This window comes from Macrobrachium nipponense, chromosome 44, assembly GCF_015104395.2.
Source record: "Macrobrachium nipponense isolate FS-2020 chromosome 44, ASM1510439v2, whole genome shotgun sequence".
Lineage (NCBI taxonomy): Eukaryota > Metazoa > Arthropoda > Malacostraca > Decapoda > Palaemonidae > Macrobrachium > Macrobrachium nipponense.
In genome coordinates, this window is record NC_087221.1 from 51,177,774 (window position 1) to 51,202,776 (window position 25,003).

At 38.6% G+C, this 25,003-nt stretch overlaps 2 protein-coding genes across 5 annotated transcripts in view; one reads left to right on the forward strand and one right to left on the reverse strand.

The window, feature by feature from the left end:
* LOC135204358 (uncharacterized) overlaps positions 1-21,032 on the reverse strand; it is a 72,863-nt gene extending 51,831 nt beyond the window's left edge. The window contains exon 1 of the mRNA XM_064234569.1: positions 20,804-21,032. The gene's annotated coding sequence lies outside the window, so the exon portion shown is untranslated. The remainder of the gene's footprint in view (positions 1-20,803) is intronic.
* LOC135204357 (probable G-protein coupled receptor B0563.6) lies at positions 2,427-13,588 on the forward strand. 4 transcript variants are annotated; one of them, XM_064234564.1, is made up of 4 exons: positions 2,427-2,625; positions 7,967-8,122; positions 8,404-8,586; positions 11,778-13,588. In XM_064234564.1, the coding sequence occupies exons 2-4, from the start codon at positions 8,110-8,112 to the stop codon at positions 13,304-13,306; spliced, it is 1,725 nt and encodes a 574-aa protein (XP_064090634.1). In that variant the 5' UTR covers positions 2,427-2,625; positions 7,967-8,109; the 3' UTR covers positions 13,307-13,588. The 4 variants fall into 4 exon arrangements, with proteins under 4 accessions (XP_064090634.1, XP_064090635.1, XP_064090636.1 ...); XM_064234565.1 differs by having other exon boundaries at positions 7,967-8,092; XM_064234566.1 differs by lacking the exon at positions 7,967-8,122.
* Positions 21,033-25,003: the final 3,971 nt, after the last annotated feature.

Consider the following 25,003-nt stretch of genomic DNA (forward strand, 5'->3'; position numbering starts at 1 on the left):
ATTTCTTTGATTTCCTCAATAGATTGGGCATAATCCTCCATGCTTACTTCTATTCCTTCTCTTGTTTTAACTATAGCAATCCCTGTAAATCTGAATTCGGATGACTCCACCTTGGAAATCGTGAAATTTTTCATTAAAAGACCCTTGATCATATCCACAAATTCTCTCTTTCCTGAAATCGAAAAATCATCAACATGACATAAAATCATACCAAGTAATGATCTGCCGTCGTGGAGGTAGCAGAAGGCGTTATCTCCATGCAGTGCTTTCATTCCTCTTGCTTTAAAAACCTTGTCTACTTTAAGCCAAAATTTCCTACCTGCGTCTTCAAGCCCATAGATTGGCTTTTTCAGTTTCCAAATGGTTCCTTCCTGTTTTACATCTTTGGGTGGTTCAACAAACACATCACGCGCCAGTTTTTCGGCCTATAAGAAAGCTGCTGAAATGTCGACGCTCTCCAGTTCAAATCCTTCATTAGCCGATACTGCGATGAAAGTCTTGAAAGACTCTCTCAAGGTGGTTGGGGGATCTGATTTTGATTTCTCCGTTTCCTGGAATCCTCTAGCAACTAACCTAGCTTTTATTTTGGTCTTCTGCCCATCTTGTCTCTCTTTTTCAGTTTTGACCCACCTTGAACCAATTTTCTCCTGTCCTGTATCTTTTACTTCTTCAAATGCTTCATAATACTCAAAATTTTCAAGTTCTTTTTCTTTAGCGTTTATAACTTCAGGCTCATGATGATGACGACTCTTTGGAACTTCTACTACATATGTGGTTATTTCCTCTACCAAGCACTCGTCATTTGACATTTTCATCCAGCAAGTACCAATGTTATCTAGTTCGACATTTTCCTTAGTCTCTCTTACTTCAGTTTCTTCTTCTTTTTCATTAATCAGATATTTCCAGTCCCTTATTTCATTTTCGAAGTCAACTTCAATACAGCCTTCTACGCAGTGGCAACTTATTAGGTAACATGCTAGATTGTGTAAGATATTATAGATGGCAATGACATTGTTTTGAGTATACATAGCATCTATTTATATAAGTATTCTCCCACTGACCTCACCGCACGGTCATCCGTCGTCCATCTTAAGTGGATTTCTTCATGGGAGTAACCTAACCACAATCCTATTTTTCTTGAACACATTGTAAACACTCCAGACAATGCAGATGTTTTAAGTATAGCCAATTGTAACTAAAGACAAAAATCTCTGTTCATTTGTCCGCTGTGTAGATGCCTACGATTATATTAGAGAAAACATTTTTTTTTTTTAAATCCACAAATTATTCTTTGAGCAAATGGCAAACCAACAAGACCTACAGTTTTCCTTTACAACAAAATTTCATAGCATGAAGGAGAATTACTAGTAAATGTTATGGCGCATGCATAACTGGTGGATCTATTTAGACACGTTATATATAAATACCCATTAACTAAGTAAATTAGGTCCCCTGAATAAAAAGCAATAATATATATTAAATGGTATAAGTTCCATAACTCCAGCAAGAGCATTTTGGAGAAAATATGCAAGTATGAAATTTATACCATTTCCGAATGAATTCCTATATAAATCAGACCATGGGAAGTTACAGAAAACTGATTTTATTGCCTCGAAGTATCCAATCTTATTAGTACAGTATAAGTTGAAGAGACTTTATGACCGACAAGATCTACTTCATGTCATTTATTTTCTACCCAACCTCTCCTCCAACTGTAGGCTAATATGCAAGTCATGGAAGAAGAACCGCATGAAATTACGACTTTGACGACACTGTCTGTTTGAGAAGGTTTCGGTTGCAAAGCGCGTAAACCGAAAGGTGATTTTGTTTACGTTACTATCCCCTGTGTTTGTGGCTGGTTCTATATTGAGAATCGGACCGGTCTCTCTCGCGGCCTCTTTGTAGCTTTGGAGATTAAACTTTCGACTTTGTTCGATTCGAAATCTGCCCATTTGCATTTCAGCCGTTTTCATTTGTGTTTTTAAAAATAGTTGGGTTATTAGATGATTTCTTGTAATTCATTCTCTCTCTCTCTCTCTCTCTCTCTCTCTCTCTCTCTTTCATATACTGTATTATATTATATATATATATATATATATATATATATATATATATATATATATATATATATATATCGAAAGCTCCAAATTTATCTTCCAATAATTAACATTAAAAATAAGTACGAATAGTAAACCTAGGCAGACTAACATAGACTACAAATATAAAGACCCCGAACCACATATCGTTATAAACACCTTTCATTAAAATAATAATTACCTCACGAACATCGTACTACACGAACCGGTGCGAAAACCAATACGTAAGGCAACTTCCGCGATCCTTGAAAAGGACAAGAACGAGTCCGTTGTCCCACTAAATGGCGGAGATAACAACGTGGGCACTTATCAGCACGAAAGCAAGTATAATCGGTGCTGCCAGTATACCCCGGGCGGCCTCTCGCCGAGGTGGTGGCACTGTCAGTTTCGGTGCCCCGCATGTGGGCAGCACGAAGCCAGTCGGCACTCTGCGACAATCGGTAGTTCCAGGGTGAAAAGTAGGAGAGATAGTATTGGTATTTTTTCTCCAGTCTACTTACAAGGATTTTCTCCTTCGTATTTGTACCAGGTAATATTTTTCTGTCTTTTATTTGGAGGTTTGGGGCCATGAGGCGCGAGATGATAAAGTGTCGATTCTTTCACGCATGTGCCACTGGCAGTTTCTCGTATTTATTATCTATTGAAATAAAGAAAAAAAAAACGTGAGAATGAATTATAACAATGAACTCATACCAGTGGTTGGATGGCAGTATATTGGTAATTTTTTTTTTTTTTACCTTTACTGTCACGCTTTTATCACTGATACCCCAAAAAAAGTGCAAGTATTTACATGTAATGAACCTGACAGGCTAACAACTTGTAAACTTCCCCGGAATAAAATTACTCGTAAGAGAAGAAAAAAAAATTAAACAATGCCCAAAAATAGGCTGCAAATAGATAAATACAAACACGGAACAGTCAGCTGCGAGGTGATAGATAATGCTTATGTGTCTTAAAAGGCGGCAGATGGATAATCTCATTTAAAATTATCCGAATTCAAAAGTATAGCTTCGAAGAGGTTGAAATAAATTTTGGAATCACTCGAAAACGAGCTTACGCTATGTCAAGTCACTTATCTTCATTATTAAATTAAAAATCTGTTATAATTAGTTTCATTGAGTTTATTCGAACGGTACTCCACAGATCACCTAATTCATTTAAAAGAAAAAAAATTCTGCCTGTTCATAGTCATATTCCTTGGAGAGAGTAAAGGCATTTTTAAACTTTTTCTTCAGTTCGCTCTATTGATTTGAAGACGTAACATAAACAGAAAGTATCTCTTATAAGCCCTCTCTCCATTTAATCTATTTATTTCCGTCTACCAAGTGAGACGGAGGACATTTACATCAATTTGTGAATGTTTATTCCTGTCTAACCGCTTACGAAATAAAGAAAAAATAAAATAAAACCTACTGATATATTTAATAGATCTGGTGGAGCAGTTGGCGATAAATCGAGTATCGTCTGATTAGATTTCGAGATGGATCCGGGTCCAAACCTACGATATGATTTATGAATTAATGTATTAGTCATTCATTTATTTCTTTACTTTTCTTCGGTGGATTCATTTGCTCTTCCAGCGCTTATCACTTCCCACGTCCCTCAATCGACAGCTCTAAAACACAAATGGGATAAAAAGAACAGTGAAGCCGATCATTATGCGCAGCGCCGAAATACTGAGGGTGTTCGTAAGTGAAGAAAGTTAAACACGGTATAGTGACGAGGAGGAGGAGTCTGCACGCCGCCGGCGTGATACAGACTCGTCCCTCCAAAAGTAAAAATTGATAAATGAAAATATATGTTAGTGAATCATAATCGTTCCGTATCACTAATAAATTAATCCCATTAGCTCCTTAGCTTCGGTATTAACATTTATATATTTTTTATTTTTTTTATTTTTGCTTCTCAGTACTGTTCCTCTCTCTCCTCTCTCTCTCTCACATAAAGGTAATGCAATGCGGACTGAATGGTAAAACAACAAATTGCGATCCAGCTCTCTCTCTCTCTCAGCAATCACAATCGGCTTATTGTCTTCTGGTAGAGGTTCAATTAAGGTTTGCCTTCTTATCTCAGCTTAATTGCCACTTACTGTTCTTACAGTCTGATATGCTGCAACATATCAGTATCAAAGTTACAGCCTAGAAATCAGGACGAAGCAGATAGTGTGTAAGTTCGTTTGTATGTTTAAACACTAGTATATTTTAGATCTGTCACTCAAATTACTTTTCATATGATATAACAACTATAATAGATTTACATCAACCGTGAAGCTGGTGTCATAGCCAAGTCCCTTACGACACTCCTGATTGGCCGCTGATAAGCCAATCACAGGGCTGGAAACTCCCAGTCTCTCTCGAGAGTTCATATAGGCAGAAAGTATGTTCCACCTATCCTGAAGGATATGTGTGTCAAAAGTATCTCTCAGGAGAGGTGGCACATACATTCTGCCTATGTGAACTCTCTTGAGGGAAACAGCGATGTTTAGCTCTGGAATATCAGAGTAATCTGTTGATTTGTCCTACACAATGGCGGGACTTAACATTTGATCAAATAATTTATTTGTACTACGACATAAACGTGAAACATTCTTCCTCAAATAACATTCACTAAGTCCCTATACACCCATAAATACTTTCACTCCTTAGATGCTAAAAAACAAATAAACAAATAAAAATTCTATATGAGAAGGGATCAAAATCGACACTGATAAAGAATAATTGCGTCATGTTTAGATCATCTATTTAAAGAAGCTTTAAAAAGCATGATCTTTGATTATATTATCAAAGCTCGTCCACCTCAGCCTGAGTACCTACTTGGGTATCAAGAAAAATACCCAGTTTTATACACTTGAGTTCACTCTTCTACCTTGTAGAAAACAAAAAATTATTCCATATACTGACACGGGCTCTTGCTCAAAACGGGGATCATTCTCCTCTGGTGGGTGTTCTATCAGCAAACAGCCAACGAAGGAATATAAACAATTTGCAAAAGGCCATAATTAGAAAGAGGTATACTAAGTAGACTTGCAAATAAAGAGGGGAGGGGCGGGGTTAATCAGGTCTGTAAACAGAGTAGGCATGGCGTGATCAAACGGTAATTCTGGAAGAATAATCTCTTTCCTTTCGTTTCAAATTATTTAACAGGAGTAATGTTCTCAGGATATAATAATAATAATAATAATAATAATAATAATAATAATAATAATAATAATAATAATAATAATAATAATAATAATAATAATAAACCAAAGTATCCTAAGGAGTTTTTCTTATAAAAGAAATAAAAAAATACCGAGATGTCTGACGCAAATATGTTTCCAGATGATTGTTCCTTTCGGTTTCGAAAACTTACATTTATAGTGCTCGAAAACAAAGTACGTGCATATTCCAACTGTCGGGGGCAGGAAAGGGAAGCAAATATAAATTTTATATATCGTACGCACAGACAGAGAGAGAGAGAGTTCGATTACATTAGTACAAATTGAGAATAAGCAAAACTCAAAACTATATTGGGGGCGTATACCCGCCTCTAACTTTTAAACATCGTAATCGCTTTCGATCGTATGATCATATGTTATCAATACCACAAACATCCGCAGAACACACATACTCTCTCTGACAACATTGAGCAGGATCTGTGTATCTGTGTCACATGATTAGGCCTAAATTCTATATTCTATTCCACCAAAGTCGACCAATTTTACACACACACACACACGAGCGCATCTTGAACACGCAATCTGCCTTTAAAAAAAAAAAAAGGAAAATCTGGTGCATATTAGCAAACAAAACATGAAAATATTAACGATCGTTTTCTCACCTTCCCTACTCATTGCAGATTGCTACTCCTGCCATGGTCACGGTACCTGAAAACCGCGGGGTGGGGGGGGGGGGGGGAGAGAAATCAACATCGGGGGGAATCCCCGATGTTGAAGCGAGAATCGAGGAAAAAGATTTAGATGTTTACATAACACGGAGGATGTTTACCTTAATCGCAGTCTTCCGTTGACGTGCATGCAAATTAGCGCTTGCCCGATGATATGGCTGTTGTTTTTTTTTTTTCCTCTTGATAAGGTTAGATAGATAGAGTGTAGAATCGAGACCAATCGCTGCCAGGATCTCTGATAAGGTCACTCGGCGGTCAAACGGATATTGACAATAAAAAAAGGTTGTTTTTGTTTGTTTGTCAGGTGTTTTTACGTTGCATGGAACCAGTAAGGTTATTCAGCAACGGGACCAACGGCTTGACGTGACTTCCGAACCACGTCGAGAGTGATGAACTTCTATCACCAGAAATACACATCTCTCACTCCTCAATGGAATGGCCGGGAATCGAACCCCGCGACCACCGAGATGAGAAGCAAACAAACACCAAACCACGCGCCACTGAGGCGCTGTAAAAAAAAAAAAAAAAAAAAAAAAAAAAAAAAAAAAAAAAAAGTTTGAACGGTGTAAACAGGAGGAAAACCTCAAAGCAGTTAGTTGCACTACGAACGAATTTGTTAGGAGAGGGTTGAAAGTAGGATGGAGGAAAGAGAATATGATCGGAGATACAGTAAAACGAATGAAAGTGGCTGCAGCTAGGGGCCGAAGGGACGCTGCAGAGAATTTTAAAGTAATGCCTACAGTGCACTGCATGAAGCACACTGGCAGCACTAGACCCCAGATCTTAAAAACTACTGAGGCTAGAGGGATGCAAATTGGTATGCTGATCATTCAAATTCCAGTCATCATACATTCCAAATTGCAGCCCTCTAGCCTCACTAGTTATTTTATTTTATTTAAGGTTAAAGTTAGCCATAATCGTGCTTCTGGCAACGCTATAGGATAAGCCACCAACAGGCCGTGGCTCGTACAGCATTATACCGGGACCATCCAAAGACAGATCTATTTTTAGTGTCCTTGATCATATGCCGTAACGGCTGCACAGAAAACTCGATTGCGCCGAAGACTGTATAGGGACCTCGTCTCAAGAAATGTCTCCTATGAAACATCTGAACTTCAGAAACGCTGAGGCAACAGCTTGAAAGATAAGATACCAACAGAATGATGAATCATAAAGATAAAGAGGTATTCAACGGCCGTAAAAACATAATCCGATAAAATAATCTCTCCGATTATCATCGATTTGAGGAACTTCCTCCTGGCATATGAATTATTTTTACATGTCGACCTGAAGCCGTTTCGAATTGGGAGCGACGTTACTGGAATGATTCGGAAGATATAGTAAGATTATTTCGCCTGGAATTGGAATACAGGATTCAGGCCGGAGGCCATTTGCTAAGGCATATGAGGTCAATCAGCGCTGAAACGGAAACTGACAGCAAGGTGGTATGAAAGGTGTAATAAGAGGAAAACCTCAAAGCAGCTGCGCTATGAAACTACTGTTAGAGAGGGTGGAAAGTCAGCTGGAGGAAAGAGAATATGAACGGAGGTATAGTAAAAGGAATGAAAGGGGTTGCAGTTAGGGTTCCTTAATTATTGCCTACAGTGCACCACGTAAGGTGCTCTGACGGAACTACCCCCTCTCTAAGGTTACTAATTTTCCCTCACTAACACCCATCCACCCACCAAACCCCTCTAAGGGGACTATTTTTCTTAACTATCCCCCAGCCCAAACCCCCGTCTAAGGGGACTATTTTTCATGTTTATAAGTCTTTCTATAGTGTTAAAAATACACAGAAATCCTTCAGTTTTTCCAAAAATCCTGTCCTCATCGTCAGTGGCCTTCGCAAGGCTGAAGGATTTCACAGTATTTTTATCAATACGCGAAGACTAACGCACAAGAGAAAAAATCTTCCTCTAACTTATGGAATGTTCTTATTAACAGTACCTTTATCAAGCAACATTTTCCTTCCTTTCTGTTCACAGGGGTGTCTTTGAGACCTTAGCTATGACGCCTCACGAGTTGGACCCCGGAAGATTCGAGCGTCAAGAAGTTTGCCCATGGCGGAGATAGCAGCGTATATTTTGGCGCGCTGACCCAAAACTGTATTTGTTAGTACCATTTCGTCATGTATGATTACGGTAATTATATTTGGCATTTCAAAAAAAAAAAAAACATCGAGAAATTATTTAGATGAAACAGGTTTATATACCTCATCTCTAACCTAGTCGTACAATTATTTAAAAACCTCATTTCGTATAAACTGATGTCCGACATTATCGAAAAGGGTAAACTTACTTTACAAGCCGTGAAAATAACCATAGGCAACGCTTTAAAAAATAACACATATGGCCCCTGAATAATAATTTCCATGACAACGCCTTTCTCTGCTTGTTGACTGTGACTCCGTATATCTTCGCAGGCTTCCGGGAGGTCGCCGAAGAACCGGGATTCCTGTCGAGGACCGCCCTCAACGACACGGTAGATCCGAGGATCGAGGAGACGCGCTTCGTGGCCTACAGCATCCTGGCGCCCATCATCGTGATCATAGGAATGGTTGGGAATCTGCTCACGATATTCGTGCTGAGGTTACCGCAGTTCAGAGGTGAGGAGAATGAACGTCAAGATGTAATGCTATAGGCTCAGTTTTGCTATGGAGATCTATAGTCCATTTGGTGGCTATATAATTATAGACTATATATATATATATAAATCGATATATATGCATATTTATTAAATATAAATATATATTATATATATATATATATATATATACATATCTATATATAATATATACTAATATATATGCATATACCTTTTGAGGTTTGTTAGAAACACCAGGAAAAGGCACATTAAACACAGCGACCCCTGCTAGGAACAGAGCTGGAAAGAAGAAGAAGAGGAGGAGGAGGAGAAAGAGGAAGAGGAAGAGGACGAGGAAGAGGAAGATTCCCAATTGTCAAATCTCAGTAAAGAGGCGGAGGAGGGGAGGACCCCGAGGGAGGGGGAGGAACAGAGCGGAGAAGGAAGGACGGAAGGAGGAGGAAGGGGAGGAGGAAAGGGAAAGGAGGAGGAGGAAGAGAAAGGAAAGGAGGAGGAAGGGGAGGAAGAGATAGAGAGGAGAGGTAGAAAGGTGGAGGGAGGAGAAGGAGGAGGAGAGAGGAAGCTTTACGGAAGAGGGGAAGGAGTTAGGAGGCCCAGGAGGAAGGAGGAAGGGAGGATGGAGGAAAGGGGAATACAAGCTTACTATAAAAATCTTATCTCGTCTTAACTTCTGACATTTCCACTACAATAAAATAAAATAAAAAAGTGTCAGAATGATCCAGATTATCAGTTCGAATCTTAACTCGTAAAACGTCTCGGGATTTTCCCAGAGACGTTACTCAGTTTCTGTACAATCGACGACAAAATTCTCACCAGGCCGCCACTTAGCCATTTTAGTCATAGAACAAAGTCTCTTACCTAAGAAAGTATGGCGCGTTTTTCTTTCTCTTTGAAACGCTTAATTATCTTTAAGATAAGTGTGTATCTGCATGAATATATACATATATATATATATAATATATATATATATATATATATATATATATATATATACACACACACATATATGCCGATAACCCGACAGAGGGTAGAGCCAGATAAAACCAAGATAAGAGACGCTATCATATCCATCCACATCTGCTAAATCACATAGCGATTAATCCCTATACAGGAAGAAGAGCTCAAGTAATGGACCTCTTACTGTTGTATGCTCTTAAATGAATATTTTTACGCACACTTCTTGAGTTGCCTGGGCAAATGGGGACATACCAATGCCCATATAGACACACTTTTATATTTTCCCCCTTTACTGACATCATAATATGTAAATCCTCCCTAGTTATTATCTATCTTCTTCATGTTACTGTTCTGGTCCCCCCTTTCTTTATCTTCCTGTGATAACAGATTCGGATTGGCAGTGATAAGAGGCTCTGGTATCTCTGTTCGTTTGCTGATGGCACCAAAACAATATACTGATTAAAGGAGGAGTTTCTTAGACAAGGACCAAATTCACGAAGCAGTTGAACAAGTTAGGACAGAATACCACACCACTTCAGAAGTATAAACCGTCATGAATAGTGGTATTCAAAGGCTTGAGCTCAAGAGCATGCCAGATCAACGAACCTGGTTCGATTTCGTCCTCAGTATAGACATAAGCAGCACGAGAACTTCATGCAAAATTTTAATTAAACAGATTATGCATCAACTGACCTGGCTTTACCCCGTCGTACTATTCACAGCACTGAATACCACAGCGGTGAGGTCATACTTGAAATATATGAAACATTTTTTATTCCATTCATTTACTCGGTGTATCTGTTGGAAACTGCCATCTATCAATTACTACTGAACGACTGATTATAAATTGGGAGCCAAATATTCTCTAACATCGGAAGAGGATTAGCAGGTGATTGTTCTGTCCAAAACCGACTGAATTCTAGCTTGCTTAATTAAGACCGGTGGAAATACGGAAGCTAAAAGAAATTACTGATGGTAATTGGAAGATTTCAATTTAAAAGAGTTGATGCAGTTGTCAACATGAAATGCTTTTTACCTATAACTCCAAATTCATTACAAATTAGGAGGGAAATTTAAGCTATAATTTACTCCTGGAAACTCTTAAAAGGCTATTTTACAAAATCTGTACTCTTATCATTCAAAATATATAGAGATTTAACTTCCTTTGGTTCATGAAACACTGCGACCGACCCGGTGTTTAGAGAAGACGCAAAATCAAAAACAATCGTCTGTTCATAACGCTTAAATGAGGAGAAATAGATGCGAGAGTGCATCAGCGCGATAAGTCTCACGTTGTCATGATTATCTGACACGAATATTAGATCAAGGAAGCGATAAGAATCTCGACTAATCACCGTTCGACTTCGGAATTCGTCCGTGACTTTCTTCAAATTGAAAGGAACACGGCAAAGAAAGCAACGCCCGAATTCACGAGGTCTCGGCGATGTTGAAAATCTACGATCAACATTGTATATTGAGATGACGCCATCATAGTGGTGTGAAGGAGTCTATGGCTAGTAAAAGTTAGTGATGTGAAGGGGTCTATGGCTAGTAAAATGAGTGGTGTGAAGGGGTTCTATGGGCTCGGTAGTAAAAGTGGTTGTGAAGGGGTCCTGGCTTAGTAAAAATAAGTGTGAAGGGGTCAGTGGATAGTAAAAATTAGTGGTGTGAAGGGGTCTACTGGCAGTAAAAATGAGTGGTGTGAATGGGTCTATGGCTAGTAAAAGTGAGTAGAAATGACAATAAACATGTAATTATGGAAAAACGTACCTGCATACCCCTGACCTTGGCACAGTGGGTAAGCCATGCTAGCTCAGTGCCGGTCCCAAACCCACATGAATAAGGAGGGTTGGACAGTAACGAAACGAGCAGTTCAAGAAAGGAAAACCAGCAACCCCGACAAGGGATTGAATTGAGAAGTTCCAGAGATTCATAAAATCTATTACCACAGGACTTTCTTTCTCTAGAATGCACGCCTCGGAGTTAAAATTTGCTTAGTTTTGTTCCTAAAATGTTGAATAACGTAATATCTATTGCACATGTTTCCTGACACCAAGGTATAAATTGTGCACCTAAGTATATGTCTGCATACATATATATATATATATATATATATATATATATATATATATATATATATATATGCATGTATGCATAATTTTCCATATGTATGTAAGATAATTCACCAAAAGCCATCTTATCTATAGTCTAATTTTTAATTTTCTACCTCTACAGGGGTGACGTACACGCTGTTCTTCGTTCTAGCCATCAGTGACCTCCTGTCCCTGTTCTTCAGTATATCGCTGCTCATCCACCTGCTGGAGGAGGGAACTCGCGTCTATTCGACGGCCGCCTGGTACTCCTACTGCGAGGTCGTCTTCACGAATGGCCCCATGAGCACGTCCACCTTCGTCATCGTCATCATCACCGTCGACCGCTACTTCTCCGTGTGTCGTCCAACTCAGTTCAAAACGATCCACACCAAACGCAACGCCAGGATAGGCATCGCCTTATCCTTGGCTCTGGCGCTGATCGCCTGGGGACCCAGCATTGCCCTAAAAGAACCCAAGCTCTACCAAGACTGTAAGACGACACCCTTTGAGCCTCCCGGTGACGGCGAGTGGTGGGTGTCCTGCATGAAATCGGAAGTCAGGGATAGCACCTGGTACGTGGGATACTCGTGGGTGCGGCAGGCGGTCACCATATTCATTCCCGTCGTGGTCTTGGCCGTCCTGAACGCTCTGATCATGAAGGAATTCCTGCGACTGCGCCGGAAGAAGAGGCTGATGTTGGGGGGGCAGCAGCCGAAGGACTCCCCGGCAGCGGAGCAAAGAAAGAAACACAACCAGCACCTCATTCACCTCCTCGCTGCGGTGACGCTCTCATTCTTCATCACAATCGTGCCATCGGGCATCTTCGGCGCCCTTTACGACGAGAACCTCTCAACGAGGTTCAAGTTCGAGGTGTTCAGGGCGCTGGCCAACGATCTTGAGATACTGAACCACGCCCTCAACTTCTACCTCTACATTCTGTACAGTAAACCGATAAGAGACGCCATTTCAAACACCCTGCAGAGCAAGAGGAGGCTGGGTGTCATGGCGCTTTCGCACATCCTGGCGGTCCTACGGAAAACCGGTCAGGGGGGGTCGCAGAAAGGGATTTCACACAAAGAAAACGGCACCAGATACCTCGAACCGGGTCCTGAAGTTGTTTCAGAAAATGAATCCAGCTTCAACAAAATCGTCGCTGTGGACGAACCCCCTGAAGCTAAGTTACCTACCCTTAACAAAAGCCGTCCCGCCGACACTCAGGATAACGCGTCCCATTTCGAATATCCACTGCAGGACAAAGAGCCCGTGGGAAACGTGTATCAGAGAGCAGTCATGAATCACATGAACAAGCCCCCTCATGGCTTCCATACAATCGTCCACACAGCTGAGGTTCACGAGTCCCAGCCTCAGGAAGAGAGCGGGCCACTCGAATCGGAAGTCAAAGTCGCGATCATACAAAACGGACACTTGCCTCATGAAACCGCCCACTTGGCGCGCAGGTCTGAAACACACCTACCAAAACAGAAGCCCGCAGAGGGCCAGGGAGAAAATGAAGACGAGGCTACGAAAATTACTGTTGGTGTTGTAGAAGTCAAGAGTAGTGATAAAATACCCGGTGGACTTGTCAATCACGCGTTCCGGCTAAATGAAACTCCTGTGCATGACGCTGGCAAAGAAAATCTTCCAAATGGAGCAATAAGGACGCCATTGTAAGAGACATTCATGATAGCCTTTATAACAAAGATCCTTTAATTTTTCCTCATAAACCTGTGCAAAACAGAATTACATAGACACTTCGTTCACGGTGATTATTTTACGTACAAAAAGGACGGTTATGTAGTATATTGCTGTTTTTAGGATGCAGGCTACCTACCCTCCTACAACCAACTTTTCAGCTGATACGACAATACTGGTAATTTTTCCTCTGACTGTTGATCTATTGTAAGTCTGTTGATAAGATTATTTCTGTTAATAAATCTTTATATATTTCATAAATATTTTTCAAAATACTCCAAACATACAAAAAAAGGAATGACTAGTATAATGAAGGTATTTCACCTGAGCTGGGAAAGAGAGAGAGAGAGAGGTGGGAGGCAGTATACAAAGGCCAGAATGACTAAAAATCGACCACAAGATTATAGGTACAATTCTAGTATTACAAAATACATAAAAAATAATAATGAATGACAAGCATTTCTGAGCACATATTCGAAGCCAATTTCCAAAGATATCGATTGCCCTTTAATATGAATAACGTACATTATTAGGACGCACAATCAATTATACACATATTCTGCTTAAATCCTCTAAATACGTATTAAAATGCTTAATCGTATGCCTTTCTAACATTAATAAGTTCGATAACGAACGTTCTGCGTCAGACGTTTTAAGGTAGTTTAGCTTGAAACGTTTTCTGTAAGAGCGAGCGTGGTAAACTAAAGAAAACTGTACTGACTGTCACGAGGGAACCAAAACCGCGCTCAATTCAACTTGAATTTAATTAGGAATCTTCCTTCTCGATCAATATGCAATTTGTTCTCGCTTTGAGGGTTATAACATTCGTGAGGTACAATATTTGACCACCTCTGAAAAAAAATCAACAATAGTTACTAAAGGAAAATATACGTAGTAATGGGTGATATATTATAAACGCAAGTCAAATTTTATTGTATACTAATTATATATTATAATGGAACAGTGTTCACTAGCCGTGCCCGACTATTCAATCCGTTTCATGCTCATGACGTCATTGCAAATGAATGGACCGGCTCTGAGGGAGCGGCACATGACCTCTTAAGAGAGAGAGAGAGAGAGAGAGCTGGGGGAATGAATGAAAAACGAAGACTGGAAAAACAGCATGGTATATCGCTGACTTCAAGTCTATAAATATCACCAGTGTAAACTCTACAAGAAACGAAGAAATAAAAATATAAATAAGTGTTTAACAAAAGCTGAAGAAAGGAAAACGAACGGCTTCAGATATACGCTACTGATAAACAGATGATAAATGAGCGAAGGTCGCTAAAATAGGAAGACAAAATGAAAGCTCGAATATTCGGAGGGGGAACTGGTTTTTTGCTGTTTATTCGTGTGAATGAGATCAGCAGCCGTCTCCTCCCACAATGCGGGTGATATTATATATATATATATATATATATATATATATATAATATATAATATTATATATATATATATACATATGTATATATATACATACATACAAAATCTTTTATGTATATATACGCAAAAAATATTTATCAAAGTGTATATATATATATATATGTACACGTTTTTTACCCACATACACAAACTATACCATCTATTATTATATCTCTAAATATATATATAATTGTATAATTTTATCTAATATGATGATATAATATGCCCCCATATATTACAGTACACCTTACTCCTGCTTCCCATAGCCTCTCCAACAACAAATGCAAATTTGATCTGCCTATAAAAGGGGGTTGGGGGCCATGTTTGTAACACTGTTTGCCGGGCGTCTGAGATTGAAAAACCCCGATAGAACGAACGAAAGAGGCCGCGTGGCTTCGTACTTCCTTAAATCGACTAGATCCTGCGCAAATATTAATAAATTAATTCATTGTAATGGTTACTAGTGAGATATGCGAAGTTCTCATGGACGCTGTACTAAAAATAAATAATAATAAAAAAAAAAGTAAATTTTGACTATACTTTTCTCGGCGAAGATCAAAGGTAATAGGTTCATAGCTCCCTTGAGTTTCAGGCCGCACCTACTACAGCAAGTGGAGAGAGAGAGAGAGAGAGAGAGAGAGAGAGAGAGAGAGAGAGAGAGAGAGAGAGAGAGAGAGAGGCAAAATGTTCCAGTCGTGAATGAAACCATTTGCGGTCACGATGGAGGTCAGAAATTCGTCAGACATAATAAATGACGGTGGTATTCGCTACCATCTTTGGCAAATGAAACATCATGCAATAAAATCTTGAATATATAAATTGATGTTCTTTTTTCAATCCCATAATGCAATACAAGCTTGAATATATAAATTTATGTTCTTTTTTTTTATCCCAATAGTTTATCATATAAAAGGCGACATGAACCTGAGAAAATATACCACTGTCTTGGAACATTAATACTGGAATATGAAGCGGTATTACTGAACCAGCTGCTTTTATGAAAGTGAAGTGAGATGTTGATTGTCAAAGATAAAAAGGTGGAGGCGCTACAGGTTTTTTTTCCCCTTTTTTTATTTCTAACTTTTCTAACTGGCGTCGCAACGACGAGGTTATTGGCGCTACAGAAATGCAATGCTGACCTAGTACGGGAATATTTGTAGACAGGACTGAAGTGGTGAGAATATATATAAATATATAGATTTATATATAATATCTATATATATATATTTATATCAATATATATATTTAATATATATATATGTAAACCTTTCCAATAAGAAGGTTACGTAAAAAAAAAAGCTTAAGAGTAGTTAGGTCGTGTGGAGAGAACGCAGGATGACAAATTAGCAAACAGTTGGTATAGTAGACTCACATCAACTGTGCATTTGATGTCTAGGCCAGTCCCTTACGACGCTCTCCTGATTGGCTGTTGATAAGCCAATCACAGGGCTGGAAACTCTCAGTCTCTCTCGAGAGAGAGTTCACAAGGGTAGGATCTATGTTCCATTTCTCCTGAGTGATACGTCTTTCAAAAGTATCCCTCATAGAGACTGAGAGTTTCTAGCCCTGTGATTGGCTTATCAACAGCCAATCAGGAGCGTCGTAAGGGACTGGCCTAAACATCAAATGCATGGTTGATGTGAATCTACTATAGTACGTGTCAGCGGGTTGATGTACTGCTAATGAGCCTTTTCTGCGGTATTTGCATCCTCGTCCCAGCAGCTAAAAGACGAATCGCGCTGCAAACATCGTCATATGGGACGCGGCAGTGTTTGTTTGTATGGTGTTGTTACGTTGCATGGAACCAGTGTTTATTCAGCAAAGGGACCAACGGCTTTACGTGACTTCCGAACCACGTCGAGAGTGAACTTCTATCACCAGAAATACACATCTCTAACTCCTCAATGGAATGCCCGAGAATCGAACTTGCGGCCACCGAGGTGGCAGGCCAAGAACATACCGATCACGCCAGACGCGGCAAAGAGAAATGGAAAGACAAACTAGGAATAAATCATAATACTATCCAAATGATTACGGTTTCACTTGGCTCCTGCTTTTGTATCAAAGAGTTATATTGCTATACATGGTTGACGAATGACTTTGAAATTCTCTTATGCTTCTTTTATTTATCAAGAACATCCACTTAACAATACTCACACCGGATCAACTTGGTTCAAAGCTACAGTCTCTTTCTAAAGCATATACTTACATTAAACATTGTTAAAATAAATGCTGAGTAAAGCCACGGTATCTGTTCCAAAAGGGTAAAAAGTTTAGCAACTCAAGAGTTTTACTGTTGTATGTGAATGATCTTTTATATATATTATGAGGAGGAGGGGTCTGTTTCGATTACGCAAATACGTCCTTACAGGAGGTCAGACGTTCATTGCCGATTCATTTCGAGACCAAAAAAAGAAAAAAAAAATCGGCTTTGCATCCTATTGCACAACTGGGGATTATACCGTCCTCGTTAGCAGATTGTAAACAGGTATTTATTTTCGAGAGAAAGCTCTCTCTTTTTCATTTTATGCTAATTCTATTTTCGTTTCATCATTTTATTGTTTCTTTGGAAATTTGTTTCTGAGAATAAAATAAATGAGTAAAAATGAATTTACAATGAATACAGTCCAATACTCGATAGAATACAATAAATAAAAATTAATTTACGAGAAAAACTTTTAAATTAGTACGTATTTCCCTCTTCAATATCCTTGCGTCAACGTCTATTGTATTCCTTTGGGATTAAGACCACTACAAGACAGAGTAAAATAAAAAATATATATATATAAATTTACATATATTTATAACAGGAATTCTCTAAATTATTATCATTTTCCTCTTCAGTATCCTTGCGTTATAGTCTATTGTAATCCTTTGGGCTTAACACCACTACATGACAGAGTAAAACCAATAAAAAATATAAATATACACATATTTATAACAGCAATTCTTTAAATTATTATCTTCCTCTTCAGTATCCTTGCGTTCTCGCATATTTAATCCTTTGCGATTTAAAACCACTACAAGATGTTTGCTGGTGAAAGTTTTATTTCACGCGAGCGTGCGCCCGGGCGCCGCTTTCCAAGGTTCTCCACGATAAACATTTGAGCAACGGCGGACTGGCTGGCAGACGCGCAAAAAATAATGGCAAAAACACTGTTCCTTTTAAAAGATTTATACTTCGGCAAACACTTGCAGGATCTCTCTCTCTGTTGAAAAATATATTGATTTAGCTTTTTTCTTGCGTGTTGACATACTTAGTTGGGTCCTAAGCAGAGTTAACAATTAGCTGATCAATTCAGACGGTAGCGAACGATTTAATCATTGAAAATTTTACCCGAATTTGATGCTGATTCTGCAAGAAGGCTATCGCTTTTGAAGGCTTATCTTGTCGATACTATTATTATCATTTCAGGAGACGAAACTTATTCACATGGAATAAACCAACGGGGCCATTGACTTGTCTTTTCATCTTCTTGGGGCATACGCAAACCGGCGTCATTTTTGTGAAGTATTTAGGCATATAAACTTTGGAAACCAATAAAGTTTACATTATTTCACGCGAAAGTGACAGCGGTGATTGCTTTTTTTGAAGGGAACTGGTATTAATAGAAAATTTATTTTTCCTCTAGCATAGACCAACCGTACATTACACGAGCAGGAATCGTAAATCATGACCATGATAATATGCAAAAGATTACCTTACATTTAACGAAACCAAAGATGACGGCGGTTGTGCATTACCGAGTAGATACGTTCATGGTAGGCACGTTGACATGCGTTGCCACACCTGAAGACAACAAACAACACCGTCAATTCAGGATACTCTAGAAACCAACATTATCATTGAAAATTTATTTTCTTTATTAAGTCAGTTGGATATAATTATACACATTAAACAATAAGCACTTTTATAAGATACCAACATCAAAACAATAACATAGCTTGTGGAGTGTAAAGACTATAGCCTATGCAGTTAAAATGTTTCTGAAAGTCATATAAAATGGGTTAAATGTTCAAGTTGAACTAGTAGAATATTACGATGTACTATCAGGTCCTTCACTAATTTAATATCGCATGATGAGCCACATTATTCCGCTGTTGTTTAAATAAGAAAGGCAAAGCTTTGATCGTATGCCTGGCAGCGTTACGCAAACCGCGCGCGCTGCCAAATTTTCCATATTTCCCGATATATTTCGCACATTATCATAATGTTTCGATTATAGACACGCGGTCTCTTCACAATACTATTTGTTCATTTGTAAACTACCTTGTAATGCAGTGCCGCTGATAATTATGATTGCACTAGTTAACACTCAAAAGCCGTTGTCTCGCACCACGTGAAGTTTAAAACCGGCAAAATATTAAACATACATCTCAGATCATATCGTACTACCAACAAACGAAGGTTGCCGAGCTGAATGCGCCCTTGTGAACTAGTCACACCCGCCGCCATGAGTTTGTACGAGGCATTCAGACACCTATTTCAGGCTGTCATAATGATGACGGTGATGGATTCACCGTACTTACACCTCTACCGGACTGGCACCGAATATGACGGCTACGAAGAGCTATTCGAAAACAACGAGCAGCTTAAGGCAGTCCTTCGCGAGGTGTCGTTTCATCTGAAAATCGGGCCGAACGTCAGCGGAAGGAACCAACGTGCGGAGGAACGCCTCCAAGCCCTGGCTAACGTTGCCGACCAGCCATACAATAGCCCGGCCGTCCGCGTCCGAATTTCCCTTCCAGGGGCTCCCGCCGATATATTTCTGAATGATTCGAACGTCGAGGACGTCACTGCTTCCCTGAACAGAGGCGATACCATCACGGTGTACTTCGAACGGCATGATACGATTAAGGCGTAGCATCTCAACTTACTTAACGGACTTTTTTTTGTGACCTCAGAGGAAGCCGATGTGGATCGTTAGCTTATAACAGTGCCTTAATTTTTTAAGTAGAAGAGGAAACGCTTATCCTAAACTTTACTGGTTACTGATGTTATTGTTTGTGTATTTTTACGAACAATGTCAGAGTTGCTCAATTGTTTGTTCTATGGTCAATAAATACATGACCTAATTTGTTTTTTATTTATTTATTCATCCTTTTAGAAATGGCCATCCATTAATGTTAATGCTTAGTTATAAAAAAAAACGATAGACCAGTAAATTAACATGAAAACGCAAACCAACTGGTCAATGGCTGTAGGCCTATATCCAGGCAGTGTCTTAAGTAGGTTTTCCCAGTGACTTGTCTACCCTTCGAGAGGATTTTGAAGTATTCGATATTTGTTGGAGAATTCCCGATTGAGTTTTTCCAGCTGATAAAATTATACAGTCCTCGACGTAGCTACTCTTTTTATTAATAATATTAAAAATTTGCCAACATGGTACTACAAAAAGGAAATATCCACTATAGTAAATGATAATTCAGTCAATTACAAAAAGCTAACTCATACAATCATTTCATACAAATGGGAAGGTCTCATTGAGAAAATGTAACTATTTACAGGAATGGCGTAGCATTATGAGTGGTGCATACAAACGGTAACGTGTTCCGAAATTAACTCCATAGCACTACGCACGCCATAAGATTCAGGATGCTCATCAACAGCACGTTGACCCATAATCCGATACATGGGCACTGAGCCGCTAAACTCTTACCTTCCATGCGTCCTGTGACTTTCGGGATATAAGGACCCTTTCCACTTTCGAGATATAAGGACCCTTCCTACTTTCGGGATATTAGGACCCTTCCTACTTTCGGGATGTTAGGGACCCTTCCAACTTTCGGGATGTTAGGACCCTTCCAACTTTCGGGATGTTAGGACCCTTCCAACTTTCGGGATGTTAGGACCCTTCCTACTTTCGGGATGTTAGGACCCTTTCCAACGCCTCGGCTCCAAGCCTCCAACTAACACTGGATGACTGATTAGTATTCGCTAAAAATGGCGTCACGGCATCTAAGAATCTCTCCATGTAGGTCTATTAAAAAAATGTTCGTCTGCAAATCTAGGCAAGGAAAATATATGTTATAATGTTTTATAATACTTACATAAGAAATCGATTGGTGATAAGTGGCACTCTTTTTAAGTCTTCCACGAGCTCCTCAAGACTTGCTCCCAACGTTCCAACCGCTGTGGAGTGACTGTGGACTGTAATTTAGTCTATAGTGTGGCAGGCGGCACTTTAGGGTATATCTTTGTATAACCAGTACATTCACCGATTATTTCACGGTTGAGCTTTGCTATTTTTATCCTCGTTTTCGTCATGCGTTTTTAAAGAAGCAACATTCATGATTCAACTGTCAGCACTTAACGGATACTATACGTCTCACAACACTGTTAGTTGACAAATGAGAGTACAAACGACCTACTGGCTACTGCATCTAGATTCACTAAACCGACGTCTCCGATAGTTTCATAATTATTTAAGGAAACTTGCTTCAAAACAGCTCTATTGTCACATCACTTGGAATGACGTCAACACAACAGAAGCATGGTAAGTGTTAAAACCAATTATCAGTGTCAGAATTGAACTATAGGTCTATGGCTCATAATGAGTTCTACCCTCAAATCCTTTCGAAACAGAATTTTCCAGCGGGTATAAAGTTCAAGTTAATCATACTCGCGGAAATGTGCTGAGACAACGGGAAAGAAAGCCGGCGTAGGTTGCAACAGTTGTAAGATTGAGGAGGTCAGGGAAGCTTTCGAAGAGGAAACATCTGAAGACAACTGATCGATCTAATTCTCTTACGTCCGGGAACGATTGAGGTAAGTTATTAAGAAAAAAATGTAATTTACATAAGGGTGAATACCGAGTAATGTTTCGTTTTCTGTTAGAGTTTATATAGTGGCGGTTTAGGCCTATACATGAGAAATGGCAGCGAGTTGCATGGCTTCTTCTAAGGTTCGTACTGAACAAATAGACATGAAACCACCAGACTTGTTGCAATAATCAGTACTTAGAAACTTGCAAGACTTTAGCGGTTTTGATGTTAGCAGCATTGGATCTCAATTAGACTTTAGTGTGTGTGTGTGTGTGATTCAAGTTACTAGTATTTATTTTTGAATGAGGATGCTAGTCCTTTGTCCTTATTTACCGTGAGTGTAACCCATAACAAAAACACCTAACAGGCGGGATGGACAGTGAAAAAGAACAGAGATATAGTATTTATTTTTTTTGAATGAGGCATTGCTAGTGCTTGTCCTTATTTACCGTGAGTGTAACCCATAGCAATTTGCTAAAGATCGGGTATCCAATTCGTCGCCTACTTCAACTGAGATACAATGGGTGATTTAGACGGAATGTATGAGTGCACGGTATCCGGCGAATTCGTCTACAATAATTCATCTACATATACATTCATCTACAACAATTCATCTTCATATACAATTCATCTACAATAATACCTCTACATATAAATTCATCTACGGCAAATATTTATATAGATATGCGTTGAGAAGGGCCTAAACAACGACAGCAAGTATTCTTAGAGTAACCTACTATAAATTTGGATAGTTTGCTGCTTTCAGTAATGATGGATTTGGGAAATTGGTCGTTATCATATTGAATCATTTATCCTTTTTAAATACCTTCCCTTTTAGATACTGTTTTAAGCGTAAATATGCCTTTTGTAGTATTAGTATTTGGTAGCTTTTGGTATATGTTTAAATATATAAAACCATAAATACAGGAGGGTCTTTATTATATAGGATAAAGTTGGATAAAAATTACAATACTTTTACTTAGTTTGGATATATTTGGATAAAAGTTACGATATTGTTACTGTATGCATAGATGCAAAACAAAGAAAAGTTATGGATATCTTTAGATAAAAATTATAATATAAAATTGCAATACAAAATATTAAAAAGAACTGGTATTTGAGTACAAAATAAAAAACCTTAAGAACGTTAAAAAACAAAGGTTAAATGTGTTATTCCACAAATACATAATAAATTTATCTAAAAATCACAGTATTATTAAGTTTGCTAAAAAGACTAACTATATAAAAAATCATCTAAAATTGAAGACAAAAATTGAAAACCATTATAAAAAAAAAAGATTTAATAAGAAAGGTTATGTGCGATTCCACGAATATAATCACATATATCTGTATTGCTGAAATTTTCCTCTAATCTTTTTCAATCCGTTGAGTAGTATCATGACAGCTGGCCATAAGTTTCCTCAGATTTGTTGGGTAGTAAAGCAAATACTAGTGGTAATGATGCTTTATCTGTTAAACAATGCAAAGTATAGGCTACAATTGATGAAACAACAATGGAACAGTCTTAAATGTTCCATCGGCAAACCATTGATTACTTCTTGAAAGCAAATGAAGGTTGCGTTTCGTAGCAAAAATCAGTGTTCGTTTATCACCTTGCCCCGAATCATATGCTAAGAATGTCTCACCTTTGAGAGATTTTGTATATCCGTCAGGAAAAATTAATTCGTTGCAATTCCTTGGTAAGGCTGCAACTGCATTGTTTTGTACCCTTATAGAGCGCCCTGTCCTTTTAAGACTTTGCATCAACGGGAGTCTACATAGACACAGCAGCCACACTACAATCTTCGAAGGCGCTAGATATTATTGATTGTGGTGCTTCATTCGTACTTTTTGCCATATGCCGTATTTTCAAAACAGTTTCTGTTGCTTCAACCTCCGCAGCATCTATTGTGTGATTATGACCGTTTGTAGAACTGATAACTTCTTCCTGCTCTTAATTTTGTGGTATTTATCATACTTCCAAATAGTCTTGTCACCATTCGTTCTATTCTTATAGAATAGATAGCCATCATGAACTCATTTCTTTCGTCCTTTCTCTGTTTCTATGTATTGCAGAGCCATCATATGGGTTTTGGAGTACTTAAATCTTATCTGGTTTCTCTTGGAATTACAGTATATAACAAAGCCTCGAAAAAACTGAGAATATTGATGTTGATACTTATTACTCTACTAACTCTTAGAAAGGAAAAATTGCCATGCAGTGGTAGTTTAGTCATTAAGAAAAATTTTTTTATAAGTGCTTGATTACTGCTAACAGCCTCGTAAAAACTGTAGCATGTTGTTTTTGACAGTTATCATTTTTCATAAGAGAGGAAAATCGCCATGTAGTGGTATGTAGTAATTAAGAAAACAAATCTGGTAAGTGCTTGTTTACTGCTAACAGCTCTCTCAGCATCTCTCGTTTTTGGAGATATATTTTTTTTGTATAGATGAATTGTTGTAGATGAAATGTATTTGTAGATGATTTGTTGTAGATGAAATGTATATGTAGATGAATTGTTGTAGATGAATTGTTGTAGACGAATTGTTGTAGACGAATTATTGTTGTAGACGAATTCACCAGGCTTATTTATACCCTTCAATACCTTACCGGTATGAATTTCGTTGGCTGCCGTGTTAATAATTGTATGGAGTCTTCTTGTAGAGGGAAACGGCTTGACACACACACGCGCGCGCACACACACACACACACACACACACACACACATTATATATATAATACTATCATATATTCTAATATATATATAATACTTATATATATATAATATTATATAATACAGTGGTTTTTGTTTATATTGCAATATTAATCTATATATTATATCTATACCACAACCAAAGTTCTATACGTATACTCGTTTCCCCTGAATAGAGGTTATAGTCTAGGGATTAGTTCCCCTAGCTCTTAGTAACTATGCACGGGAGCAGAAAAACCTCTAAGTATTTCACCGGTGCCTTTTCCACCCCCTATCCCCCAACCCCCTTCCCCCGTCACCTAGGCTCTGAATCACTCCCTCGCTCAGTTAATGAGCAATACACCACAACAAAAAATCGGCCGTTGGCTCACGCAGACCGGTTTTCTCCGTTGTTCAGGAAAAAAAACCGGTTCTTAATAGCTTTCCGTCCCAACAAGCTTATCTATCGAAATTATGATCGAAGATCGGACTTGTATTATGATTCATTTGTGGCGGTTCATATTCGCAAGACTAAATAGGAAACAAGTTTGGGTGATCAATACGAGCTCTAATAGCAGAAAGAGTAATCACCCGCACTTACTTTTGAAGTAAATTTTTAGCACTTTTATAACGGGGTTTCGGGTGTGGGTGGGTGGGTGCCTGTTATTTGTAACAGCATTTAGAGTTGTTTAGTACTTGCACTAATTGGGGATTATTGTTCTGGTATGTATGAATGTGAACCGTATGCATGCTGCATTTATTGCTGTCTAGAACTTTTTGTTTTGAAAATATT

Excerpts from the sequence above, each read along its gene's own strand:
- LOC135204357 (XM_064234564.1), top strand. Across the intron at positions 8,587-11,777 it reads GAGGTTACCGCAGTTCAGAG|GGGTGACGTACACGCTGTTC; the intron begins GTGAGGAGAATG and ends CTACCTCTACAG.